The sequence below is a fragment of the Dreissena polymorpha genome, chromosome 14, assembly GCF_020536995.1.
Source record: "Dreissena polymorpha isolate Duluth1 chromosome 14, UMN_Dpol_1.0, whole genome shotgun sequence".
Taxonomy (NCBI): Eukaryota; Metazoa; Mollusca; class Bivalvia; order Myida; family Dreissenidae; genus Dreissena; species Dreissena polymorpha.
In genome coordinates, this window is record NC_068368.1 from 70,997,819 (window position 1) to 71,022,446 (window position 24,628).

General features: G+C 36.6%; 1 protein-coding gene across 4 annotated transcripts in view; it reads right to left on the minus strand.

Annotated features, from left to right (window-relative positions):
- The window catches only part of LOC127857655 (protein Shroom3-like), a 173,691-nt gene that overhangs the window by 37,960 nt on the left and 111,103 nt on the right, over nt 1-24,628 (minus strand). For 2 of the 4 annotated variants that reach the window (XM_052394234.1, XM_052394235.1), the window contains 2 exons: nt 10,070-13,841; nt 9,244-9,290 (listed from right to left, as the gene is read on the minus strand). In XM_052394234.1, the coding sequence (XP_052250194.1) occupies nt 9,244-9,290; nt 10,070-13,841 (3,819 nt within the window). Of the gene's footprint in view, nt 1-9,243; nt 9,291-10,069; nt 13,842-23,693; nt 23,831-23,873; nt 23,999-24,628 lie in introns of those variants that run through there. The other 2 variants (XM_052394236.1, XM_052394237.1) reach the window with 2 other exon arrangements.

Consider the following 24,628-nt stretch of genomic DNA (forward strand, 5'->3'; position numbering starts at 1 on the left):
AACCAATTTTTTCCATTTGTTGCAATATTTGCATAAGTATAATTTCTGTACGAAAATGACAAATTATGAAATGCTTGTCAAACCTCCAAATTGCGTTATTGGTTCCAGAGTAGCTGTAGGCTCTCCTCATACGACTGGACCCTCTAGTATCAGGAGTCACATAGCCACTGTTAAAATCCATTTTCATGTATCCCGACTCCATTTCTAAATCAGCTTCATTCACTTTATCACAGAAATTTCTCATTAGAAACATTGAAGTATTCAAATTTACATTTACCAATTGTTTTCCAGTCTGACATGTGGGAAATAAAATCTTACACCTAGTCTACATTCTTAAACCGTAACTTAAACTCTTAAGTACAAAGGTACGAGTAAAGCCTTGTAAAACAAAAACAATTTTGAAAAATAACAATAATCAATCTGCTTCGATAATGAAGATCAGTTATTGACAAGACTTTTAATGGAATGTCACCCAGATAAATCCATGCCTTGACGGAAAGTGATAATATCGTCACATCATTACCTATTTAATTGAACAACACAGCTATTTAACCTCTCGTTCAATATTAATCCTTATGATAAAGCATTCCAATGCTTGAGATTTAAAAATCACAGAGTTCAAACAATTCAAACAAGTTAATTCCACCGTGAGGTTTAAGAATAATGACATTAAAAATATGCTTTGACAATATTTTTGTTAAACCAGTCTACAATATACGCTGGCTGACAAGGGATGATATAAGTTAAGTCAAGGTATGTGAATTTTGTCCAATGGCAATGAGGCAAACATTCATATCGAGGTCAGTACAGGGCTGAAAGTGGTAAATTGTTAACATTAATGTTTCATTACCCCTCTTCATTCAGCTGATATATATACACTCCCAAGCCAAGTAAAATAATGATGATATATATTGGTGAATGATACAACACAAGTGGAAAGGAAATAGGACTGAACAAACCCATCTCTGTGAACAACACATTCCTTGTCTCCACAAGTGTGTTATTAATTTTAAGCATGAAATCTAATAACCGAGACCCATTTTCACAGCTATTAATCAATTTTACCATCTGTAGAGATTTTAAACATTATTTTGTTTAAGATTGGCAATATCTTCCATGATGTGATTTAAATTCATACCATGATGAATAGTAAGTCAAATATAGATCTGCCATCGTACAGGTTTACTCTTGGTCAAGGCCCCAAGTCCCTTTTTTACGACTTTTCACGCCAAGGTTACTGCAGTCAAAACAACAGAAAGCTTGTCTGCAGGTCTAAGTCAAAGTAAAACTATTGAGTTTAAGCCTTGAGGACCCCAGTGTAACCCAAAAAATGTGTTGCAGCTTGGGTAAATAATGAAAGAAGCAAATTCGTTGAATTGATATCCCCCGCCAATATGCTTCTGGACACAAAAGTGTTATATTTGACACTAAAAAAAGAATTTTTCAAGATACAAAGGGCCATAACTCTGTTATTATCAGATGGTGTACAATGCCATTTGGCGTGCATCATCCTATTATCTATATATATACTCATACCAAGTTTCAATGAAATCCGACAAAGCACTTTCATGATATGGCTCCGGACGGACGGACAGAAAGAAGAATGGAAGGACGGACAGAAGGGCGGACAACACCAAAACAATATCCCTCTGCCTATGGCGGCAGATAATAAAATTAATTAACCAGTAAATATCTGCGCAGAAAAGCAGCAGCTTCTGGTCATATTGAAGTTACCCTATGATTTTTTGCTATCATGCATGGAGGTTTTGAGATGCAAAACCTCAACATATTGTCCTCCGATGTTGGATGCAGAAAGTATGATGTTTGTGGCATGGCATTCAGTCTCTCAATGTTTGATGCAGTCAGTACTTGCAGTAGAACTGTTTGTTCTTTCTATACATTTTATGCATTTATTCTAGTTTAAAAAAAAATGACACTTGCATTTACAAGATCTTTGAGCTTTTAACAAGGTCTAAAATTTAACCATATCATGTTACACACAAAATATGAAACCCCTAACCCTTGCAATTTCATGGAAGAAGATTTAAAAAGGATTTTATAAGTCTATATAAATCATGTGACACCTGAGGTATGGCAAGTTTTGATTCCAATATTATAATTTGAAGAAAGCAATGACCACAAGACGATGGACCATAACAATTTGAACAATGGTCTGAAAGAGTGTCACTAAAGGATCATTTCTGTGAAGTTTCCATAAAATCTGCCAAGCGATTCAGGAGAAGAAGTTGTTAGAAGGAACAAGGGATGGGTTTGTCAGAAACACAATGCCCCCTACTGCGCCGCTTTAATAATATGTTTTTTATCATTTGGCAGGTACAGATAAAAACTTCCCTTTAAAGCTTATTACTTTCCTTGGATTTGTTTTTTTGACCTTTGACCTTGAAGGATGACCTTGACCTTTCATCACTCAAAATGTGCAGCTCCATGAGATACACATGCATGCCAAATATCAAGTTGCTATCTGAAGCGACATAGAAGTTATGAGCATTTTTCGAAACCTTAACTCAAAGTGTGACGGACTGACGGACAGACAGACGGACAGTTCGATCGCTATATGCCCGGCGCATAAAAACTTAAGTGATGGAAACATGCACCCCCACACTGACAGACAACGAACTATGGGCTCTGGTGAGCAAACAACTTTACATAAGACTGTCTTCATGAATTTTAACAATTTACTAAACAAGAGCTGTCAGAGGACAGCGCGCTCAACTATTCGAGTGCTTGACAGTATAACTTAAGCCATCATGGGGAAATTGTTCATATTCAATAATTTATTAGACGATCTTTCAAAAATAAAAAAAGGAAAAAAATAATATTATTTTTTTGGGGAGGGGGGGGGGATTTGGGGGAGTAGGAGGGGAGGTGGGGGTGAGATGGGGTTATAATTAGTTGTTTTTTTTTTTTTGGGGGGGGGGGTAGGGTGATGGGGGTGAGAGGGGGGTATAATGTGGGGTGTGGTAATTTATTAGATGTTTAAAAAAAAAAAATTTTTTATTTGGGGGGGGGGGGGGGTTAGGGGGGATAGGGGTGAGAGGAGGGTATATTGTGGGGTGGGGTAATTTATTAGATGATGTTTAAAAAAAAATTAGGGGGTGGGGGGTGGGGGGGAGTGAGAGGGGGGTAAAATGTGGGGTGTGGTAATTTATAAGATGATGTTTAAAAAAAATTGGGAGGGGGGTGAGGTTGGGGGAGGGAGGGATTCTGGTAGTGGCGTGGGGTATTGTTTGGGTGGAATCCATTGTGGTATTCAGGTAAGTGTTGTTTTGTCAAAGTAATAATAAAATGTGATCATAAATAAAGAAGTTATGGCAATTTAAGCAAAATGTTCAATTATCTAAGTGTAAAAGGGGCCATAATTATGTCAAAATGCTTGATACAGTGGTCTGCTCTTGTTTAAAGGTTGGGGTCATGTTGGTAAACAAGTTTGCAACATATAAAAGCAATATGTCAAAGGATATAGGACATATTTGGGGAAGTACGCAAACTTTAACATAGATTTATCAATAATATGCATATTATAAGTATAAAAGGGGCAATAATTATGACAAAATGCTTGATAGAGTTGTCTGCTCTAGTTTATAGGTTGGGGTGATGTTGGTAAACAAGTATGCAAAATATAAAAGCAATATGTCAAGGGACAATGAAAATAAATGGGGTAGTACGAAAACTTTAACATTTGCTGCATATTCTAAGTGGAAAAGGGGCCATAATTATGACAAAATGCTTGATAGAGTTGTCTGCTCTTGTTTATAGGTTGGGGTCATGTTGGTAAACAAGTATGCAAAATATGAAAGCAATATGTCAAGGGACAATGAAAATAATTGGGGTAGTACGAAAACTTTAACATTTGCACGCTAACGCAGACGCTAACGCAGACGGTCACGCCGACGCCGGGGTGAGTAGGATAGCTCCACTATATATATTTCATATATTATAGTCAAGCTAAAAATATGAAAAAAACCCAACAACATTCAAATGAATACAATGAGATGACTCAACTCTCCAAACAAAAGCAATAGACAACAAAACATAGGATGTACACTCACCTTTGTCTAGATCCTTTCAACTTTGACATATTGGGCGAAAACAAAACAAGTTCTCAAAACCATTTCACAGTTCAAAAAGTAATTATTCAGATTTGCAAATCAGGCAAAAATCTTCAGACAATGTTATCCAAAAAGTTTCCAATCCAAAGTAAGTTTTCATTTCCACAAACAATTTTCAACATTTTTTGTTTTCAAGTGTACATTCCACAGTTCCTTAAATATTAATTTCCGCAGTAAAATTATGCAAGATGGTCGCTAAACATAATTTGTTCTGCCAGTTAGGAACTTAGCATTAATCTCCTGTAAATACTTTACACTATTAAGTAATAATAACAAGTAATCCTCGGCAGTAAAAAACGAAATTGCGTCTTAAGACTTTGGTTTAAAATGTTTAATCTCTGTATAGTTACCTGAGCATAGAATAATAACAACAGTTGAAATCTAGCACACATAACTTCCTCAAGAATAGACTATACTTCCTGTGTTTTTGAGAAGAACTTGAGCTTTCCGTTGATGAAACATTAGGCCTGCATTCCTGAGTAATTACTTTACATAAAATTATGTTCACACGTGCATAATGCCCAGTGGTCAAGGCAAAACACAAGATGTGCTTATAAGAGGCAGATAAAAATAATCAGAAAACTGAGATTCCATGAAGAATCAGGCTGGTAGTTGTAATAACTATACATAATAATTAATAAATGTGGAAAACTTGAAATACTACAGGGTGAAGAAGAGACAGAGATGTTGATATTAATAAGGGTTAGATAAAAGAACATCATTCATTAATACACTCCCTATTATAAGCTGAATATAATAGTTCATATCTCCCTTTGATGTGCAAATATTTCTATTATATTAAACTACTATCACATACTTTGGGCCATAGTGACGTAAAGATGCCGCTAATAACATTATAAAGCTCAAATTTATGATGACAACCAGGTTGAAAGAACACCAATGTTAATCCTGTCCTTGGGTAATCAATGGAAATATAATTATGATGCATTCTTGCACCACTTAAACACTAAATAGCAACTCAAGTATCAAATCTTTGTACAAATGAACACGCCTCAAAACCAGAAACAACCATGCAATTCTAAAATTCCGACCTAGATTTGAAACCCCACAACTATCATTATGATTACATAAATACCACTTCATATATTGCTATATATATATTGATAAATGAACAGCATGTGTTACGAGTCTGTATTGCCTTCAAGATACTACTGATTTCTGTTCTGGAAGACCACCTCATAAAACAGCCCTGTTTCGCCCATCACTATTTACAAGTTTGCTAAAACCATGAAAAACCATAAGCAAAAACTATCGGCAGATGCAGACATGCCTGTTTCAGCATCCTGCATCCTGATGGGATCTTACTAAGTTACAGGTGGCAAAAGTTTTAAAAATAGCATTTCTTTGTTCATTTTAATTGTAACATGCCAATGTGTCTGTTGATGAGAAGTACCGGCTGAGAATTTTGAATCCTCTCCATTGGCAGCTTATTCTAAACCACTTAGATTTTACAAACAAAATGAATGTTTCTGCTTTAATCCACCTTTATTAGGTTGCTTTCTTTTGCACCTGCCAGATTTTTGGGGCTACTGCCTATGTTTGCAACAGTACAAAATGCATTTTGTCCTTATCATAGCAACAACAGGGCAAAATGCCCTAAGATGCTTAACTTAAATCTGAACGAACTTAACTGTTCTAAGCAGCTATGTTTGTATAATAAATGTGGGTTCTGACCTTGCTTTTTACCAGAACTATTTTTGAATTGGCTGAGATATTACAACAAGAGCTGTCTCCATAGGATGACATATGCCCCCGAAAAATGCTTTGATAGAAGTTATGAGCATTTTTCGATACCTAAATGCAGATTTTCAAACCTAAACGCGGACCCTAAGTTCAAGGTAAAGGTCACAGGGGCCAAAATTTGTGTGTGTATGGAAAGGCCTTGTCCAGAAACACATGCATACCAAATATGAAGGTGACATCTGAAGCGACATAGAAGTTATAAGCATTTTTCGAGACCTAAACACAGATTTCGAAACCTAAACGCAGACCATAAGTTAAAGGTCAGGGTCACAGGGGTCAAAATTTGTGTGCGTATGGAAAGGCCTTGTCCATATACACATGCATACCAAATATGAAGGTTACATCTGAAGCCATATAGAAGTTATGAGCATTTTTCAAAACCTAAACGCAGACTCTAAGTTCAAGGTAAAGGTTACAGGGGTCACAATTTGTGTGCGTATGGAAAGGCCTTGTCCATATACACATGCATACCAAGTTTGAAGGTTACATGTGGAGCGACATAGAAGTTATGAGCATTTTTCGAAACCTAAACGCAGATTTCAAACCTAAACGCGGACACTAAGTTCAAGGTCAACATAAGAGGGGTAAAAATGTGTGTGCGTATGGAGAGGCGTTGTCCATATACACATGCATACCAAATATGAAGGTTACATCTGGAGCGACATAGAAGTTATGAGCATTTTTCGAAACCTAAACGCAAAGTGTGACGGAAAGACAGACGGACGGTCAATCACTATATGCCTTCCTTCGGGGGCATAAAAAATAGCGTAAAGTCATAAATGTATAACATATTCTATCGAAAGAAAATTATAAAACAGTATTTACAACGAAAAATAAGTAAAGTATTGATAGGGAAACTTTTTAACCTTCATTAGCAATTTTGAGCAGGTAAGACAGAATCTTAGGCTCTGCCAAATATTGGTACTGTCCAGGGTTTTTTCAGCACTGACTGCGCCTCCGGAAAATGGAGGCACTCCCAAAGCAAACGGACCCATTCCCAAACCGAAATTATAAAAAAATTCCCAATTCCCCCCCCCCCCCAATTTTTTTTTTTAAATATTTTTTTTTTAAGAATGAAGTGTCTTATAACATGTGTGACTAACCAGTATTTGTTTTGGTTAAAAATATCAGCTATAAGGTTTTGACTGTACAGTTCTTATCTCAGAGAGTAACTGCAACAAAAAAACAAAACTGCAGTACTTGAATAAACGTTGAACATGCCCAATATTGCATCTGTTTATATAAAGAAGACAAAATAACAAATAAAACAAATTTATTTGTTAAACCACTGAACTATTTAAGCATGATAAATTCACAATTTTTTCCCAAATGAGCCATTTCATCAAAGCGAAAATTCCCAAAATGGCCAATTTTGTCGATAAAAAATTCCCAATTTGTTCAGACTCCTTTTCCCAAAATAGGCAGAAAAACCCCTGCTGTCAGTAACATTTTATTGAAAACGTGCTATCAACAATTTACAGACATAATTTGAATTTTACTTTTGAACTTGGCATAACACATTATTGCAGATATATTTATCACTATGGACATGACACATTTTTGGAAGTCCTATCAGGTTTTACTTTTACCCATACAAAACAATGACGCGGCTATTTCAATGTTAAATATATGCTTACTTCACAGAATAAACAACAATTGTGTAACATATACCCTCCATGGGCATTCTTGCTTGATCATAATCATAACTACCATATACCCATAAATCAAAGATTGTTGGGGGTATTCATAAGCAAATAATGTCCAACATTAACTAAAATAGCCCAATGCTGACTGTTGACATGTTTTGACCATGCGGTCAGTTGGGGGTAAAGTCCTGCTTTCAAATGTTCCTTTTCATTTTCTTCATTTCCGGCCCAGGCATTTCAACTAATGTTTACCTAGGATTTGGGATTTTAATTCATTTCATTTTGTGATATAAGCAACTCTCTGGAAAATATCAGGCTTAACCCATTTATGCCCAGTGGACTCTCCCTTCCTTCTAAATTGGATCAATTTATTTCCAAAATTAGGGGTGTCAAGTATATTTATTTCTATATTTAAAATATTTCATAAAGAAATTCATTTAAGCAAATAGCGCAGACCCAGATGAGACGCCGCATTATGTGGCGTCTCATCTGGGTCTACGCTGTTTGCAATGTCCTTTTTTCAGGACGCTAGGCATAAATGGGTTAATGCAATTGTGCACAGAATGGTCCCAGATAAGTCAGAGCAGTGTGCACAGGCTAATCATGAACAGCACTTTCCACCGTCACTGGATTTTTGTTAATAAGAGACTTCCTTTGAACAACAACAAAAAATCCATAAAAAAAATGCAATGTGTCATCTCTTATTATTCTGTGTGAACTGCATGGGCTTATCTGGGAGAATACTTTACACACATGCTTTACCGACCAGGGTTTCCCCTTAAAGCAGATCATTTTTGTTATATATAATGTTACATGTCAGCAAGAAACAGTAAACAACTGACGTGGCATGCTTTTTGATACAGAAGTGCATTGGGTACAATTAGCAAAACATTTTAAATGTTCAATTTAAGGGCTGTGACTGACTTAATAACTGACGGTTATTATCCCCATTGTTGATGCAAAGTGTGACAATAAAATGGTTTAAGAATTAATGCGGAGCCTAAATAACCTTAAAACTGAAATTCAAGTATGACAGCCCACTACTTGGGTGGCTTTATGTCACTCTTATAGTCAGGTTTCAAAAGCCCCATTATAATCAGAATAATCTCTTATTCAAACATCTACCCTTCTCAGCAATTGGCGAATTTATATTGTGCACAAATTCGATCAACAATATCTTAATGAATAATGTGATGTGAAAAGTGTGTCAGTACTATGGACAATTTTCATCATTTGGTAAAATCAATTTGCACTGAATTTATAATGAAAAAAGCGGTATACAATGAGATATTTTTGCAGTTGTGGTAAATCGTTTTAAAATAATAACAACAGGCGAATAAATAAGTTAATGTTGTAATTTTTTTAAAGAAATCAGAAGTTACAATAATCATATCAAAAACTATGTTCATACTTGTTTGAGGGACCAGTATAAAATACAATATTCAGGTATGGCTTGGTAATTACTTTATTTTTATGTCCAAGTTTAGACGATTCCTGCAAGCTACCATCTTTGTACAAGACTGATAATTATAAATTTATGATAATTGCAACAAAGGAAACAGTTGATTGCCCATCTGGCAGAAAGGGAAACAACCCCTTCATTACAACACAACCATCATGGAGGATAATCACTACAACAAACAATTAAACAGTGACAAGAGTAGCCTCCCATCCTAGTAAAATGGGGAAAAAAGTTTACTTACATTGATTCAGGACTGGTTGGCTCTTGTTGCGCCTGTGCAGCTTCAATCTGTCAGATAAATACATTTGATACAGCCTGAAATAATATCTTATCCAATACAGAATTGTTTTTTCAAATAAATAAACACCGCTTTTTGTTGAAACAACAGGTGTTCTTACAGCAGCCAGACTGGCAGACAGAACATGAGCATTATCTTTAATGTTTATTGCTTGAGTCTCAAATATTTTTTATCAAAAAGACTAAAACAAATCAGTCTTTTAACTGCTATTGATTTTAGAAAAGAACCAAAAGGGTTTTCAATGAAAAATGGATGTATGATGGACGGTGTAATTTTTCACCCATTTATGTAAATCGAAACACCTTTAAGAAAGAAAATAAAAATATTAACAAGATGTTTTTGTGAAACACTATGTCCCCCCCATATATTCGACCTTTGACCTTGGAGGATTACCTTGACCTTTCACCACTCAAAATGTGCAGCTACATGAGATACACATGCATGCCAAATATCAAGTTTCTATCTTCAATATTGCAAAAGTTATGGCCAATGTTAAAGTTTGACGCAAACAAACAAACCAACAAACAAACAAACCAACAAACAGACAGGGAAAAAACAGTTATTACAAAATATTTAAAAATTAAAGACATTTAATACAGACGAGGTACAACAATCATGCTCAGGCATTACAGAAAGCATTATGAACACTAACAGAGACTGTGCACTGACTGTCCTAAAAATGAGTTTGAGTAAATCGAAAATGGATACTTTTCTAAAAAGTGAAAAGTAAAGATTACATTTTGCAGATATAAAGACACCAATTACTTACATGTTTTGGTAGCGTCTCGCTGGTGCTGCGTTTATGGACTGGCTCGCCATCAGGTGTCAAAATAGATGGCGTTGAATGACCGTCCACACTGCCAAAGTCAGACCCAATAGACAGCGGACGACGTGGTTGTTTGCTGTCCTGGGCCCGCAGTCTACTCCACTCCGTCTGGATATTCATCTTCTTCATATCCATGTAATCAGATTCCTTAGAGGAATTCGAAGTGATTGATTGCGTTCTACGCATGCTTTCGTTTCGCTGTGCCTGTGTGTAGTTGTATCGTTTTGTAATGTCCGTCAGAGGGGAATGTGGGGGATTTGTGGTCCCTGTTAGAGGGGATGTCCCATCTGGAATGGGCGGAGGGGGAGATTCAGGGGCGGTGTCCTTCACATTTGGGCTATGCTGCTCTGAACTATCAGACCCCTTTTTCTTACGTTTAACAAAATCCAAAACCGCCTCCTGTTGCCTTTTTTTCAAATCAGAATCTGATAAGTGCTGATGAGACAATGGTTTACCCACATTCTCTCCATCAGATTTATTCCCCTTGGAAGATTCACCACCACTTGAACTGTATCCACCTTTACTTGAATCACTTAATTTTTCCTTTTGTCTATCCTTTTTAGGTTTAAACTGCTCTGATGCAGTACGCCTCATCCCGCTGCGTTTCTTTTCATTATCCGATTTTTCTGAATCACTTTCCTTTACGGACACATAACTGTTACCATCATTACCTGAACTTATATTGATGTTTTCATAGTTAGATGACATTGCCCCCCTAGAAAGTGACTTAGACTTTTGCACAGCTTCCTGCCATCTGATCTCAGATCCTTCTTCCGTGATCTGGCCCAGTCTCAAGGCCTCTGCAGCATTTGCATGCATGGGTAAATAGTCATTTAACGACATGGACCTTCCATGTGCTGCGTCCCTCGCAGAAGGCGACAACACTTCACTGTTGTTTCGCTGATGGCCATAGGGGGTGGCATACTGATGCTCATGCTCATCGTAAGTTCCATAAGCCATTTTCATGCTCTCCTTCCTACCAAGGGTCCCAGATTTACCACTGTCTGAATTCTGACCATCATTCCCTTCTGGAGCCGGTGATACCTTTCCATCATAAAACACAGAGTCAGAGTCAAGTCTAAACTTATCAGGCTTTAGATCGCCCGTGTTAGACGAGGCTGAACTCACTCGGCTACCCGAAGAACGAGCCTCCATTGAGCCTCGAGGCCGAGAGGAAGTGGAGGACGACGTGTAGGAACTCTGGGAAAACTGACGTGGATCACTGAGGGCGGAGGGCGGGCGGTTGAGCTGCAGCAAGCTCTGGCTGTGAGAGTTCCTCTGAGACAGGTGCCCTGAGGATAAGTTACTTTCAGATGTGAATCTGGACTCGTTTAAATTTCTAGGGACCATGGACATGCTCGCTGATGCTTTGTGAATGACCGATCCAGAATCCATGCTGTATCTCGCCCTGTGACGGAAATCGTTTGAGTCGTGTTCGTTGTCAGACATTTCCGGCTTGGAGCTTGCCAGACTCGGGCTTGAGCCCATGTCATCTCGCCCAAAAGGCCCGGATGATTCGTGAGCGTGTATTACTACACTGTTACAAGATTCTGCCTCTTTTAGAACACCAAAATGTGCATCAGAACGAGGACTTTTCAAATCGTGATCATACGCAGATGCAGAGGACAGTCTTCTATCACTTGGATTAATGCCATGCAGCCTACCACGATAAAATTCCTCAGAGAGTTTTCTAAGCATTCCAGCACTGGACTGATCACTGAATGTCATACTGCTTATTCCAGAACTATGTGATGAAGAATCTGACTTTACAGTTACTGATGAGGACATAGAACTAATAGACGATGGTCCGTAGGTGGAATGAATGCCAGAATCAGCAGCCAGACTGTCATCTGTCTGGGTGCTGGTATTGTAATAAGGTTTTTGGGTTATCACAATTGCTCTGGGTTTCTCTGCAGGGGAGAATGCAGATGGGTGTCTTGGGTTGGCAGTTATTGTCTTTAAATCCTGTGACTTCTCCTCAGAATGGTTTGGGATTGGACTTGTACACGAATCCACAGTTCCTTTAGACCTAGAATTGTTAGATCTAAGTAGATTTTGAGCATTCATTGCCTGCTGAAAGTACATTCCGGGAACTTTGGAGTTGGCTGAATGAAACTGGTGTGGTGAGGCATCTGAATGTAGGCCACGCGAGCCGCCATGCTCCATGTTATATTGCAGACTGTAGTGATATGGCTGAGACTGGGGTGATATCATGGCTGCAATTTTCTCCACCAGTGATTTATCATCACAACCTGGTACATCGCGTTCCGGTGGAGAAGGAATGCTGTATTTTTCATCGCCATAGTTATGACCATCAGGGTCTAACTTGGGAGGCGGATAGCCGGGATTAGAACTTTTGTAAAATTCATCAAATCTTTCCCCTTCTGGTTTGGTGTTTTCATTACTTGGTTCAACAGGCTTGCGAGTAGTGTAAAAACTTTTCTTTGGCTTTTTAAATCCAGGATCACTTTGATTTCTAGGCTGCTTAAACTCATCACTGCCCTTACGTTCAACACTAGGACTTTCTTTCTTAGTTCTTTCTTTTGCATACTGCCTCTGGCTTTGATCACTTTTCTCACTACTTGATTCACTCTCTTTACCCTTTTCACTTTGCTGAGTGTCAATCGGTGACTTAAAGTTTTGAGGCTGCTGAGCAGCTGTCACAGGCCATGATGGATATTTCTCATGATTTTGATGTGATTTCACGTATTTTAGACTTGAAATATCTCTCACAGGCGGGGCTGGGGGTGAACACATGGGCCTAAGGTCAAGGTCATTAGGGGGTTTGGGTCGAATTCCCCGAACCTCCCTATCTGTGTCATCCTCCTCTCGTGTCACTGGCATACTGGTCAAATGTTTTTGAGCGTTAGTTTTGTTAAATTCTCGTTCATATTCTCGTTCATATTCTCTAAACTGATTCAAAGCCTGGGGTGGAAGGGATCTCCGGTCGTACGACCTGTTTTGTTTTGGAGTAGGGGTATCATCAAAGCTGTTTACATTTGCACCAGTTAGGTTTGGATTTTGATTATAAGCACTATATGCACTGCTCCTTGCCTGGTCCACAGGCTGGTACAGAGAGGTGCTTGGCACAGACATTGGCGCGAACCCTGGCATTGGAGATGCAGATGAGTAGGCAGAGGAGAGACCAGCGTAAGAATTGCGCGGACTTCCACTTGCATATGAGTTCCTTGGACTTCCACCAGCGTAAGAATTTCTTGGGCTCCTTCGAGAATTACTCGAGGGAGAAAAGTCAAACACACTACGATTTGGCAATGGTTGCTGGTACCACCCAGGACTTTTTGGACTGGTGGGTGAAGTCACATTTTCATAATTCACATGCTCAGGAAGATCAGTCGTAGATCTTGTCATAGTTTTTAATGGTTTTGGACTATACCCCCGTGGCGTATTAGATGTTGCAACATTGTGAGGCTCATCTTGATTTAGGCTTGGAGATGATTTAGCGGATGATAATGGCACATTGCGGGTCACATGACTTCCTGACATTATGACAGGTTGTCGTGACGATGACAAGTCATGCTCGGTGGCCCAGCCTTTGAGACTGGGTTTAGAGGCTGAAGACACCTGGCTACCATCTGAGGGGCTGGATGGGCTTGGGGTCACACTAGGGGTTGGCTGCTGGCGGGGGGTCCCTACTGGTGTCTGATTGGTGGAAGAAGGGCTCCCGCTAGGCTGAGCCGAAGGTCGCCTGCCACCACTGAAAGTAGACAATATGTCACATCATAAATACAGACAAGATTAAGTCTAGTACAGCTCATTGGGTCATTGTCGATCTTAAATGGCCTACAAGTCACCCAGGGGGTGACTAGAAGCCGATTCTTGTCACCCTAGGGTGACTTCAAGCCGATTCAGGTTGACAATGATCCAATGAGCTCTTGTACAATCTGATGTTTTTTAGAATTCAGGGAATTTATATATCATATATATTTATTTACAAATGTGTAAATATTATGCATAAAATTGTGTTAAATTGCATTAGGCTTGGCACTTTAACATATTGCATGTTTCTGTGTTTGTTTTTATGTACGTAAGGCTTGTATCATATGACAAAAAATGTAAAACCAAGCATCAACTGTGTGAGGTGGATGAAATGTTCAAGCGAATAACACTCCTTTCAAGGTCAAAATATGATCTGAAGGTCAAAATATGAAATGAACAATGTAATCTAAACAAAACACTGGTTTTAGAGAAATACCACTGGTCAACCTACTAACAATGCAATGTAATCGTCTATACTATGGTAGCCACAATAAAAATAAACAGTAAAGGCGTCTGGGTACCGAAGATATTTTACTATCAGTAGATTAATCAGTCTGATATGTGAATAACTGGATATTCACTGCATTCATGACCTCCAGATATGCTTATCATATCCCATATATCCTATAAAGAATTATCCAAATCAGCTTACAGCTGTAATACTCAAACAAGATTACCAGCATGTTAAAATGCTTAACTGTAAACGTATAGAAATTTGTCGGTATGAAATTTCGTGGTTTAATAAGAAACAACTAATTTGTCGACACGTAATTTCGTGGATTTCCAATAAAAAAAAAACAACTAATTCGTTGGTACGTAATTTCGTGGATTTCAAATTTTCGGGGAAGACTGACCGTCATGTTAATAAAACTTTTATTAAAACAACTAGAATAATAACGAAGCATAATCTGCTTATCTGTGTTGACAGCAAGACTTGATGTTAATGTGCACTGAAGCATGAAAGTGTTGCCGATTATTGTCGATAAGAGCAATAAAGTGGCGCACTTGTGGGTCCCCGCTCGCAAATTGCCATCAATGTTGTTTTGATGATATTTGCAATTCTCAGCGCAATTGGTCCTCTAGTAGTAACAATTGAGTATTAAGGTCCCCAAAATACACGTGTGAAAACCGTTAGTCTGTTTTAACTTTAAATGGCACTAATTGACATATGTGATAAATCTGCAAACTGTTAATTTGACAACGTCACATAAAGAGAACAAACGTTGATGTACAGTTTAAATACCGTGCTTGATTTAAAAAGTATTATTACCCAAACATTTATCAAGAAATATTTAAATTAGTCAAAATATAGGGTAATGTGACTACTGACGTGAAGTAACTATTACAAAAAAACAAATATCTCGGATAACCAACAACAAAAGAAAATGTCCGAAATAACATTCGGAAATGACCGATTTCTGATTAAAAATGTATAAATAATCGCTGGTACTTTAATTCGTGGTTCAGCGGACCAACGAAATCCACGAAAATTCGTACCACACGAAATTTAATGGTTTTACAGTATATTAAGTGGCCCGCAAAAGAAAAGCCTTATATTCCTAACCAAACTCCACGCACAGGCTACCTTCCCTTAAGCTTACAAAAATTACCCTAAAGGTTACCTCCTCTTTATGTTAACGGTAACCACTGCCTAATTAGAAGGATAGTGTCAAAGGAGAAACAAGAGTGCCACACTGTCACAAGAAACGCCCGTTTGAAGGTTTTGGACAACTTGATAACTACTTCAATTAGAGAACGGACACCATGCTCAATGCTTGAAATGCACTAAGTGACCTCCTGATCTAGTTTTTGACCCAGCATGACCCATATTTGAACTTGACCTAGATATCATCTAGACACAACTTCTGACCAAATTTGGTGAAGATCGGATGAAAACTACTTCAATTAGAGAGTGGACACCATGCTAAATCCTTGAAATGCACTTCGTGACCTCGTGACCTAGTTTTTGACCCGGCATGACCCATATTTGAACTTGACCTAGATATCATTTAAACACAACTTCTGACCAAATTTGGTGAAGATCTGATGAAAACTACTTCAATAAGAGAGCGGACACCATGGTATATCCTTGAAATGCACTAAGTGACCCCGTGACCTAGTTTTTGACCCAGCATGACCCATATTCAAACTTGACCTAGGTATTGTCTAGATACAACTTCTGACCAAGTTTGGTGAAGATGGGATGAAAACTACTTGAATTAGAGAGCTGACACTGCTGTGGACACCGCCCGCCAAGGGTGAAACTATAATACGTCCCGTTTTCAACGGGCGTATAAAAAATGTAATAGTAAATTTCTCATTAAAACCATATATAATCAAAAGAAGATTGAATTGAATCATCATCACTTGGTTTGTGACTGGATTTTATGAAAACTTTGCTTGCAATGATTCAACTCTCTTCTCAGAGGTTGGTACCTAACGACAAAGCATGTGTCAGTAAAATGAACAATAAATTTACGTAACAATAAACAACAAATTCTCTACCTTTTCTTTCGTTTCATTATTAATCCATAAATAAAATTACACAAGAATTATATATTATGCACAACACATTGTAGAAAATACAGCATGCATTTTACATGCAGTATCTTGAATTTCTTAACAAATGTTTACAAAATTCATAACATTATGGTTCTACAATCTTTCTACAGCATACGACAAGAAAGTATTTGTTAATTGATTTTAAATTTGATATCACAGTTAAGATCAATTTCAAGGGGGCTGTTATAATTAGAGCATATCTAATTATTCTTAACAAAATGAAATAAGTGTGTGCCAACTTTTCTTAAAACACCGCAGACATTCAAGCTCACAGAATATTGACAACCATTAAGAGCAGTGTGGGACTTCTATATTAGTAATATTATGAGCTGCATTCACATAAAAATACAAAGCTAAAGTTTCATAAAAACAAATCAATAAACAAAACCTTGCATTTATACGTATGCACATAATGTTTGTACTTAATTAAAGTATGAAATATTAATACGCATCCAAACATCTCATATAAAAACATCCACTTTATAGTGTATCTAAAGTTACAAAATCACTTAAAACCTAGGGACCCAGAAAATAATCATAATAAAGAGTATAACCGTAATTAGCCAAGAGAACCATTAAATAATTTTCACCCCTGCAGTTCTCATGGTCTACAAAACAAGCACCTCATCCAAGCTTCTACACTAGACAGGGTCATGCGCTTTTGTCCCCTGCAGACTAAATGGCTTGGCTTTGATTTCCAATTATGCCAATTAAGAATGTCAAGCACAATGGATCTGTGCTTGTCCCATTGAGCAAGAGCAGTCATTTACAGAAATAGATTACCAAATATCAATGTATTGGTATTGATTGAATTGTAGAACACTGGTTGTTGAGAAAAAATAGAATGCTTCCAGTATAGGGTTAAAATGAGATTATTTTTTTACATTTTACAATCATATAAAAATTCTATGTATTTGATAGCATGTTAGACTTATGTTGCTTTAACATACCTTACTGATGTTTTTTTTTATTTGGGTATTCTTCATAAACATAATATGTGGCTCTGGGAAAACTTAGGCTTAATACATTTGAGTAAAATATTACCAAGATTAGCCTGTGCCATCTGCACAAGGAAATATGAGACAACACTTTCCACCTAAACTGGATTTTTGTTTAAGAGATTGCCTTAAAAAAACACGAAAGCTTTAAGTGTCATCCCAGATAAGCCTGTGCAGACTACAAAGGCTGATCTGAAACAATACTTTACACACATGCATTAAGACCAGTTTTCCCATGAGGCAACTCATATAATATTCAGCAACTGCAATAACTGTCTATACAAGTTCATCAAATGACTTTATCTTGAATAATACCATCCTCATCATTATCAGCATCAATAGCCTCCCAAAGTCAACAATGTCATTATATTTTGCATTAATTAATTAAAAAACAAGTACACTTATTATCTGCAAAAACTAACATTAAAATGAGTATTTGAAACAAGAGAACCGCATAATGGGTGCCACACTCGGCTGAGAAAGCTTGTCAGAATTTTTTATTTTTTTTAGTGGTCACAGTGACCTTTGACCTAGTGACCCAAAATGGGTGTGGCATGTAGAACTCATCAAGGTGCATCTACATATGAAGTTTCAAAGTTGTAGGTGGAAGCACTGTGATGTTTGAGGCAAAGTGAAAGTTTTATATTAGAGGTCACAGTGACCTTGACCTTTGACCTAATGACCCAAAAATGGGTGTGGCGTGTAGAACTCATCAAGGTGAATGTACATATGAAGTTTCAAAGTTGTAGGTGGAAGTACTTTAATTTTAGAGCCAATGTAAATGTTTTAGCACGACGCCCGGACGGCGGACAAGGAGGAGGCTATGACAATATCTGGGTTTTCTCCGAAAACAGCCCAGCTAAAAATAACAACAGAATGATTCTAGGAATGTTGCTTGTACAATGCAAGATTGAACATGGTACCAGGCTCAGGTGCCAACTGCTTAACAAAGAGTAATAATAAATGCACGGAGTAGCACAGTGGAGGAGATGGAAGTGCATGCAACATTGATGAGCACCTGACCATGGTCTATTGCAGGCAACCAGTATTGGCTGCTTCCTGTAGTCATCATGGGGGTAATTGAGCATGGTATGCACTACAAATCATGATCTTGGATGGATTCCCAGGGCTTTTTTTTCCTGTTTTTGTGAAACGGCATTGGCCCCCCCCCCCCATTTTGTTAAAAATGAGTTGCGAACTGTTCAAAATTGTGAAAAAATGAGTCGCGAACTTTCTAAAATTGTGAAAATTAGAGTCGCAAACTTCTTGGAATTATGAAGTTTGAGTGGCGAACTTCTTGAAATTGTGAAAATTTGAGTCATGAATTTCGCGGAATTGTGAAAAAAGGCCATTCCACCGGGCATTATTTACAGTCATGCTGCAAATAGTTCAATTTACATTAGTAAATGCTTCCTTTATTATATACTCTAACATGGCCACATTCAGAATTGTTGACCGTTATGGATTTAAGCAGACAAAATGATTTATCTGTCTAATTTTTATGAACTTAAATGAACAGATTTTATTGATGTGTCTTTTTCATCAAGCTCAAGCTAAACCAAAGGTCCATTAATAACATTTGAAATTATTTATAGACAAAGTTCACATTTCTGGGGAAACTATTTCAAACAATAAATCTGTTAAATTTGTACGAGTTGATACATAAAATTTATGGAACTATTAAATGGAACTTTCTATGCGAGATCTATATTTTTTTACTTCAAACTGTATAAATTGATCTACATCGTGCAAAAATGTGTATTAAGCCAAATGGGGCCAGTGCAGCTCCAGACCAGCTTGCCCATTAAAGCAGTCTGGTCAGGAGAAAACAAGATCTTTTGAAACTTAACAGCAGACAGCTAAGCTCCTTAAAAGACTGTGCAATTCACAGGTTGGTCTGGATTTATACTGGTAATGCATGTGGAATAATACCCATTTTTGTGTGACTTCTTACTCACTTGCATTACTTTGTTTTGGACTATTGTATCGCCATCTTGAACAAGACTTTTGCCAAGCAAGAAAAGTCCCCTACCGGCTCCACCATTGTCAGAAATTTCACCATGTGTCAGAATATTATTTTTATTTGTTGCCATAGCAACCACATTTTTGACGTAGGAACAAAATGAAATGATGTGCATAATGTCCATATTGCCATCTATCCATGTTCCAAGTTTCATGAAAAAATATTAAGAACTTTTAAAGTTATCGCAGGATCCAGAAAACCACCCCTTTCAGCAGTATTTCTAGTCTATTTGTTGCCATAGCAACCAGAATTTTTGATGTAGGAACAAAATGAAATGGCATGCATAATGTCCATATTGCAATCTATCTGTGTTCCAAGTTTCATGAAAAAATATTAAGAACTTTTTAAGTTATTGCAGGATCCGGAAAACCACCATTTTCAGCAGTATTTTAAGTCTATTTGTTGCCATAGCAACCAGAATTTTAGACGTAGGAACAAAATAAAATGACGTGCATAATGACCATATTGCCATCTATCCATGTTCCAAGTTTCATGAAAAAATATTAAGAACTTTTAAAGTTATCGCAGGATCCAGAAAAGTGTGACAGACAGACGGACGGACGGACGGACAGACAGACGGAGCACAAACCATAAGTCCCCTCCGGTGAAACCGGTAGGGGACTAATAACAGTAATGATAAGAAATTTTATCACAGATGTTGGGACATGAAAGGGCCATTATAATATTATGTCAACTGTCAATATTAATCAAAAGTAAATATTTTCCAATGATAATCAGTTGACATTATCGTTGTATCATGCCACGGCCACTCAACCTAATAAGGTAGCAATGCTCAATCCAAGATTTTGTTACAGCAAATAATGCTTGTCTACGTGCTAATACAAGGGATAACAAATATCACGATGTTAAAAAGTGTTCAGTGATGAATGGATCATACATAATGCCGGATAACGCTGTCATGCATCATAAGAAACCATAATATAAGCATCAATATTATTACGTAACAAGACGTAAGTGTAGTCAAACAAAATATTATAAAATATTGTTTCACACTCATCATCATCATCATCATCATCATCATCATCATCATCATCATCATCATCATCATCATCATCATCATCATCATCATCATCATCCTAATGGAAAGAAAATAAATAACACTAGAAAACAACAAAACATACGTACAATCACCACAACATAACATTACAATTAATATGAATATGACAATTGACCAGTTGCCAAATTATCGATCGCTCCGCCCACATAGTCACGTGGTCTAGTGATTAGAAAACTCCGACAAGCAGATCGCAATTATAGCGGATTACGTGAGGGAAATTCTATATTTGTAATGATGCTCTTTTCTATAATATAAATTATTAAAGCCGCACACTAAACTAAACTGCTTTGTAAAACGTTAATACAATCATAAAAACTTTAGAGAGAAATGGCGTAATCAAAATAAATGAGTTAACGGCAGACTGACTATCAGAAACGTTTCTTATACATATTATATAGGGAGTTGATGAAAAATCCGTTGTAAAAATGAGCATTTATTTCAAATTGATTTTGAACTTGTATTCAACCGTCTGACAATGAACCCGGTGGCTATTCATATATAATTTTGAAAATATTTTTATAAATGCAAATGACATATCCATATCATGATGGGTTTTTGGTTTATTAAAAATGTTTAGATCTTTGTTTTATTGTGTTATTTTTAAAAAGACACCGATTTTTTGTATTTAGATATAAATTAAATTTTGATTGTAACCATAATTTAATACAGGCCTAATTTCGTGGTTTCATTAACAGATAGTCTAATATGCATTTTATTCTATTTATGTTTAATGCGAACCTGTTACATTTCACTATCAAAAAATGAAATATTGGTATTACGGTGCTGTTCACGAACATTCGAATTGAATACATTTAGCATATTATGCATTTGCTTATTTATAACAAGATGGCCCTTATATGTTAATTGCAATTTTCACAGTTCTCCCCGTATCAATATATGTTGTATTAGAAAGGTTGTTGTTGTATTATACGCCGTACATTTTACACTTGAAGTCGCTTTAAGCTGGCTAAGCCGCGTTGAAATCACCTTTTTGTTGTTTTGACTTTAGTTAAAATAATGTTTAAGTTAACAATTTATAACGATTTCCCTTGTTTATGATCCACAGAAAATAAATATATAATTGGAAATCATTTAAGTAATTAAATAGTTTTCTTTTCTTGTGTACAGTACCTAGCAATGCCTTAATGTTCCTTCAATATGAGATCCACGCAACATACTGTTATTTATTAATCATCGACAATTACGCTCAGATTAATAAGCACGTGTGGCAATTATTATGTTGCCCAAACTGCTTAATAATATTGTGCATCAAACGGTATAACACGTGTTATAGAACACACACCCGGTGTGGTTAAACTATGTATTGTGTTTGTTTTCTCATTACACTGTAACTCCAATATAGTGCGGTCCGTTATAACGCTGTGTCCAATATAACGCGGGGGGTCCTTGGATCCCGTTTTTTCTCCAACCTTCCATTTCTGATTCAAATCCATGTTATGCAACTTCATGTATTTTCATAAATTCAAAGAAGCCAGCGATCACAGCTTGATTGCTTTTTCCATCCGTTTAATTGATTTTAATCGATTAGAGGTTAAACGACACTCGACAGCTAATTGGTGTTAATCTGTTGTGTAATGCCAATAAAGGTGTGAAAACTCGCGAGTCGGTGTTTGTTACATGTATTCCCTATCAGAGCGGTTCGGTGCGCTAATTTCAATAAGGCAAGTGCAAGCGGAATAATTATCAAATTAAAGTTATTTAAAACGATTACCTGTTTATGTTTTGTATTTTTCGTGTATTTTATTTCATTGTATAAACTATGGCTGTGTAAGTGTGTTATCGTTTATTATATGCTACACATGCTTGATAAATAAAAATATCTTTGTGTGTGTTTAATGTTTCAGTACGTATACGAAAAATAAATTGTAAAATCCTGACGATTTATTTACATGCTAAAGCAGTGTAATAGTTAACAGAGATGCACTTAAATTTTTGCCCGTTATCAGAAAGTCCATGGAAAGCACGTTTTTTACATGCTGCGTATGATGCAATAAAACATTTCTTTGTACATGCATCGTATTGCATTCAATCTAAATTTAAATTCGCTCGTCCAATGAAAGCTGTGTCCCATAATGCACTGTACTAATTTTTCTGAAAAATGGCGTAGGCATATGAATTTGTTTACGAAGTTCGTAAACATATTTCGTGTCATAAATGTTAAACATTATTTTTTCGTAAGTGATGTAATTATATTGGATTATCGGATAAATGTGCTCATTAGAAAAGCGGTATGTATACTGTTATCGTTCGATTCAGTTTATATATGCATGTATTTGCGGATGACAACACAGCATGACAATACACAGGACCTATATTATAGGCTATACTATACCTGTTTTTATAGCCCCTTAAATAAATAAGCTCAAAACTTATAACGCTGTCCGTTTATAACGCTGTTGCGTGGCTTGGACCCCGTCATCCGCGTTATATTGGAGTTACAGTGTACTCGTTCATATGTTCAAGAAATAAAGATAAAATATTAACCTTTTATAAAGTATGTATAGCACCTACAATTTTGAATAATTATCGAACAGTAATGATCATGCATTTGAAATAAAATCTGTGCAAACTCTTAAAAATAACGTCCATTCCATATGTACAACACGCTTTGTTTGTCGGACAAAATGGCGGCCAGATAAGCGTTGCTGAGGGGTGTGTGAAAAATCGATATCTGATTGGCTGATCGACAAAATGTGGGCGGAGTTGGCGACTGGTCAATTAGAACAAAGACTCAAAAGAAACAATTAATAAACCTCGAGATTTAACAATTGAAACCAACCATGACAGCTATATTTCATTTTGTCATAAGTGTCACAGATACTTTAAACTTTATATGGAAGAAAGAAGTACAAACTTTGGGAATCTAATGTCACAATAACAGACATAAAGTAGAACAGCGTGAGTCATCCAAGTGTCACTGTAATGTAAATAAGGTACAGGTTGTTAATTACAGCCACACTTACATGTGCAATCAACATCTTCGGCCTTTGTACAACAATTGACCACATCCCAAACAAATCATGGAGTCCAACAATACACTTAGGCTCATATTAATAAAATCCGGCTCATAAACAAAATCCTTAGATAACTAAAAAAAATTCAACTCACCAAATTTTAATTCACAAATGCCATGCACAACGGAATTCAAAACAAACCAACACATAGTTTCATGAATGCTTTAATCCAGTCTAAACAAAATAGAAATGCACAGTTATTTATATTTATTACAATTTTAACACTTTGTTATATGTTGCACAAATCTTAAAAGGAATGTATTAAATGTGTTACCTGACATTAAATTATATTTTAATCACATCTGAAATCTTATGTCCAAGTGTCTTGAATTCAGTTATTCTTGTGTATTTTATCATTGAATGTCTATGATCTACTCAACTGATAGGATAAAATGCACACAGTGCAAGGCTGCATGCGCCAAGCTGCCATGCGTTCTGTATTCAGTATTCACCAATATGGTCGCCAAACATATCGGATGTTTATATTTTTCAACCTTTCAATGCTATCTGGGTGTATCAGAACAGCGTTCTTAAGAGCCTTCATCTTAATGGGCATTAATGTAAGCCTTGGTAAATACAGCCGTTTAGTCGTTCTTATAAAATGCAATCAGCTGGCATTTTTAAGGATTTGTAAATACATTGACAATTTCATAATTTTAATGTCACGTTGACGTTGTCCTTGAAAATCTGAGGACAAACTAAAAAAGAAGACCAGGAATTTTGAAGAAAATCAAATTGAAATTTATCATGAAAATCGACAGATTACTTTGTCTTAATTGTTTTAAACATTGAAACCATGCATGAAGTTATGTATAAATGTATTAATAAAACATTGTTTTTCACTTTAAACTAATGGTATTGTTAAATAAAAAGGTGTTTCTCACAACAATATTTCACATGAATTATAAATGATTATACCATTAATGTACACAAAAAACAGAGGGACTGGTGAGAGGGAAAACAATAGCCAATGCCTGTTGGATAATTTGCTGTTTAACTTAAATATTTTTGTTTGAATATTTTATACCA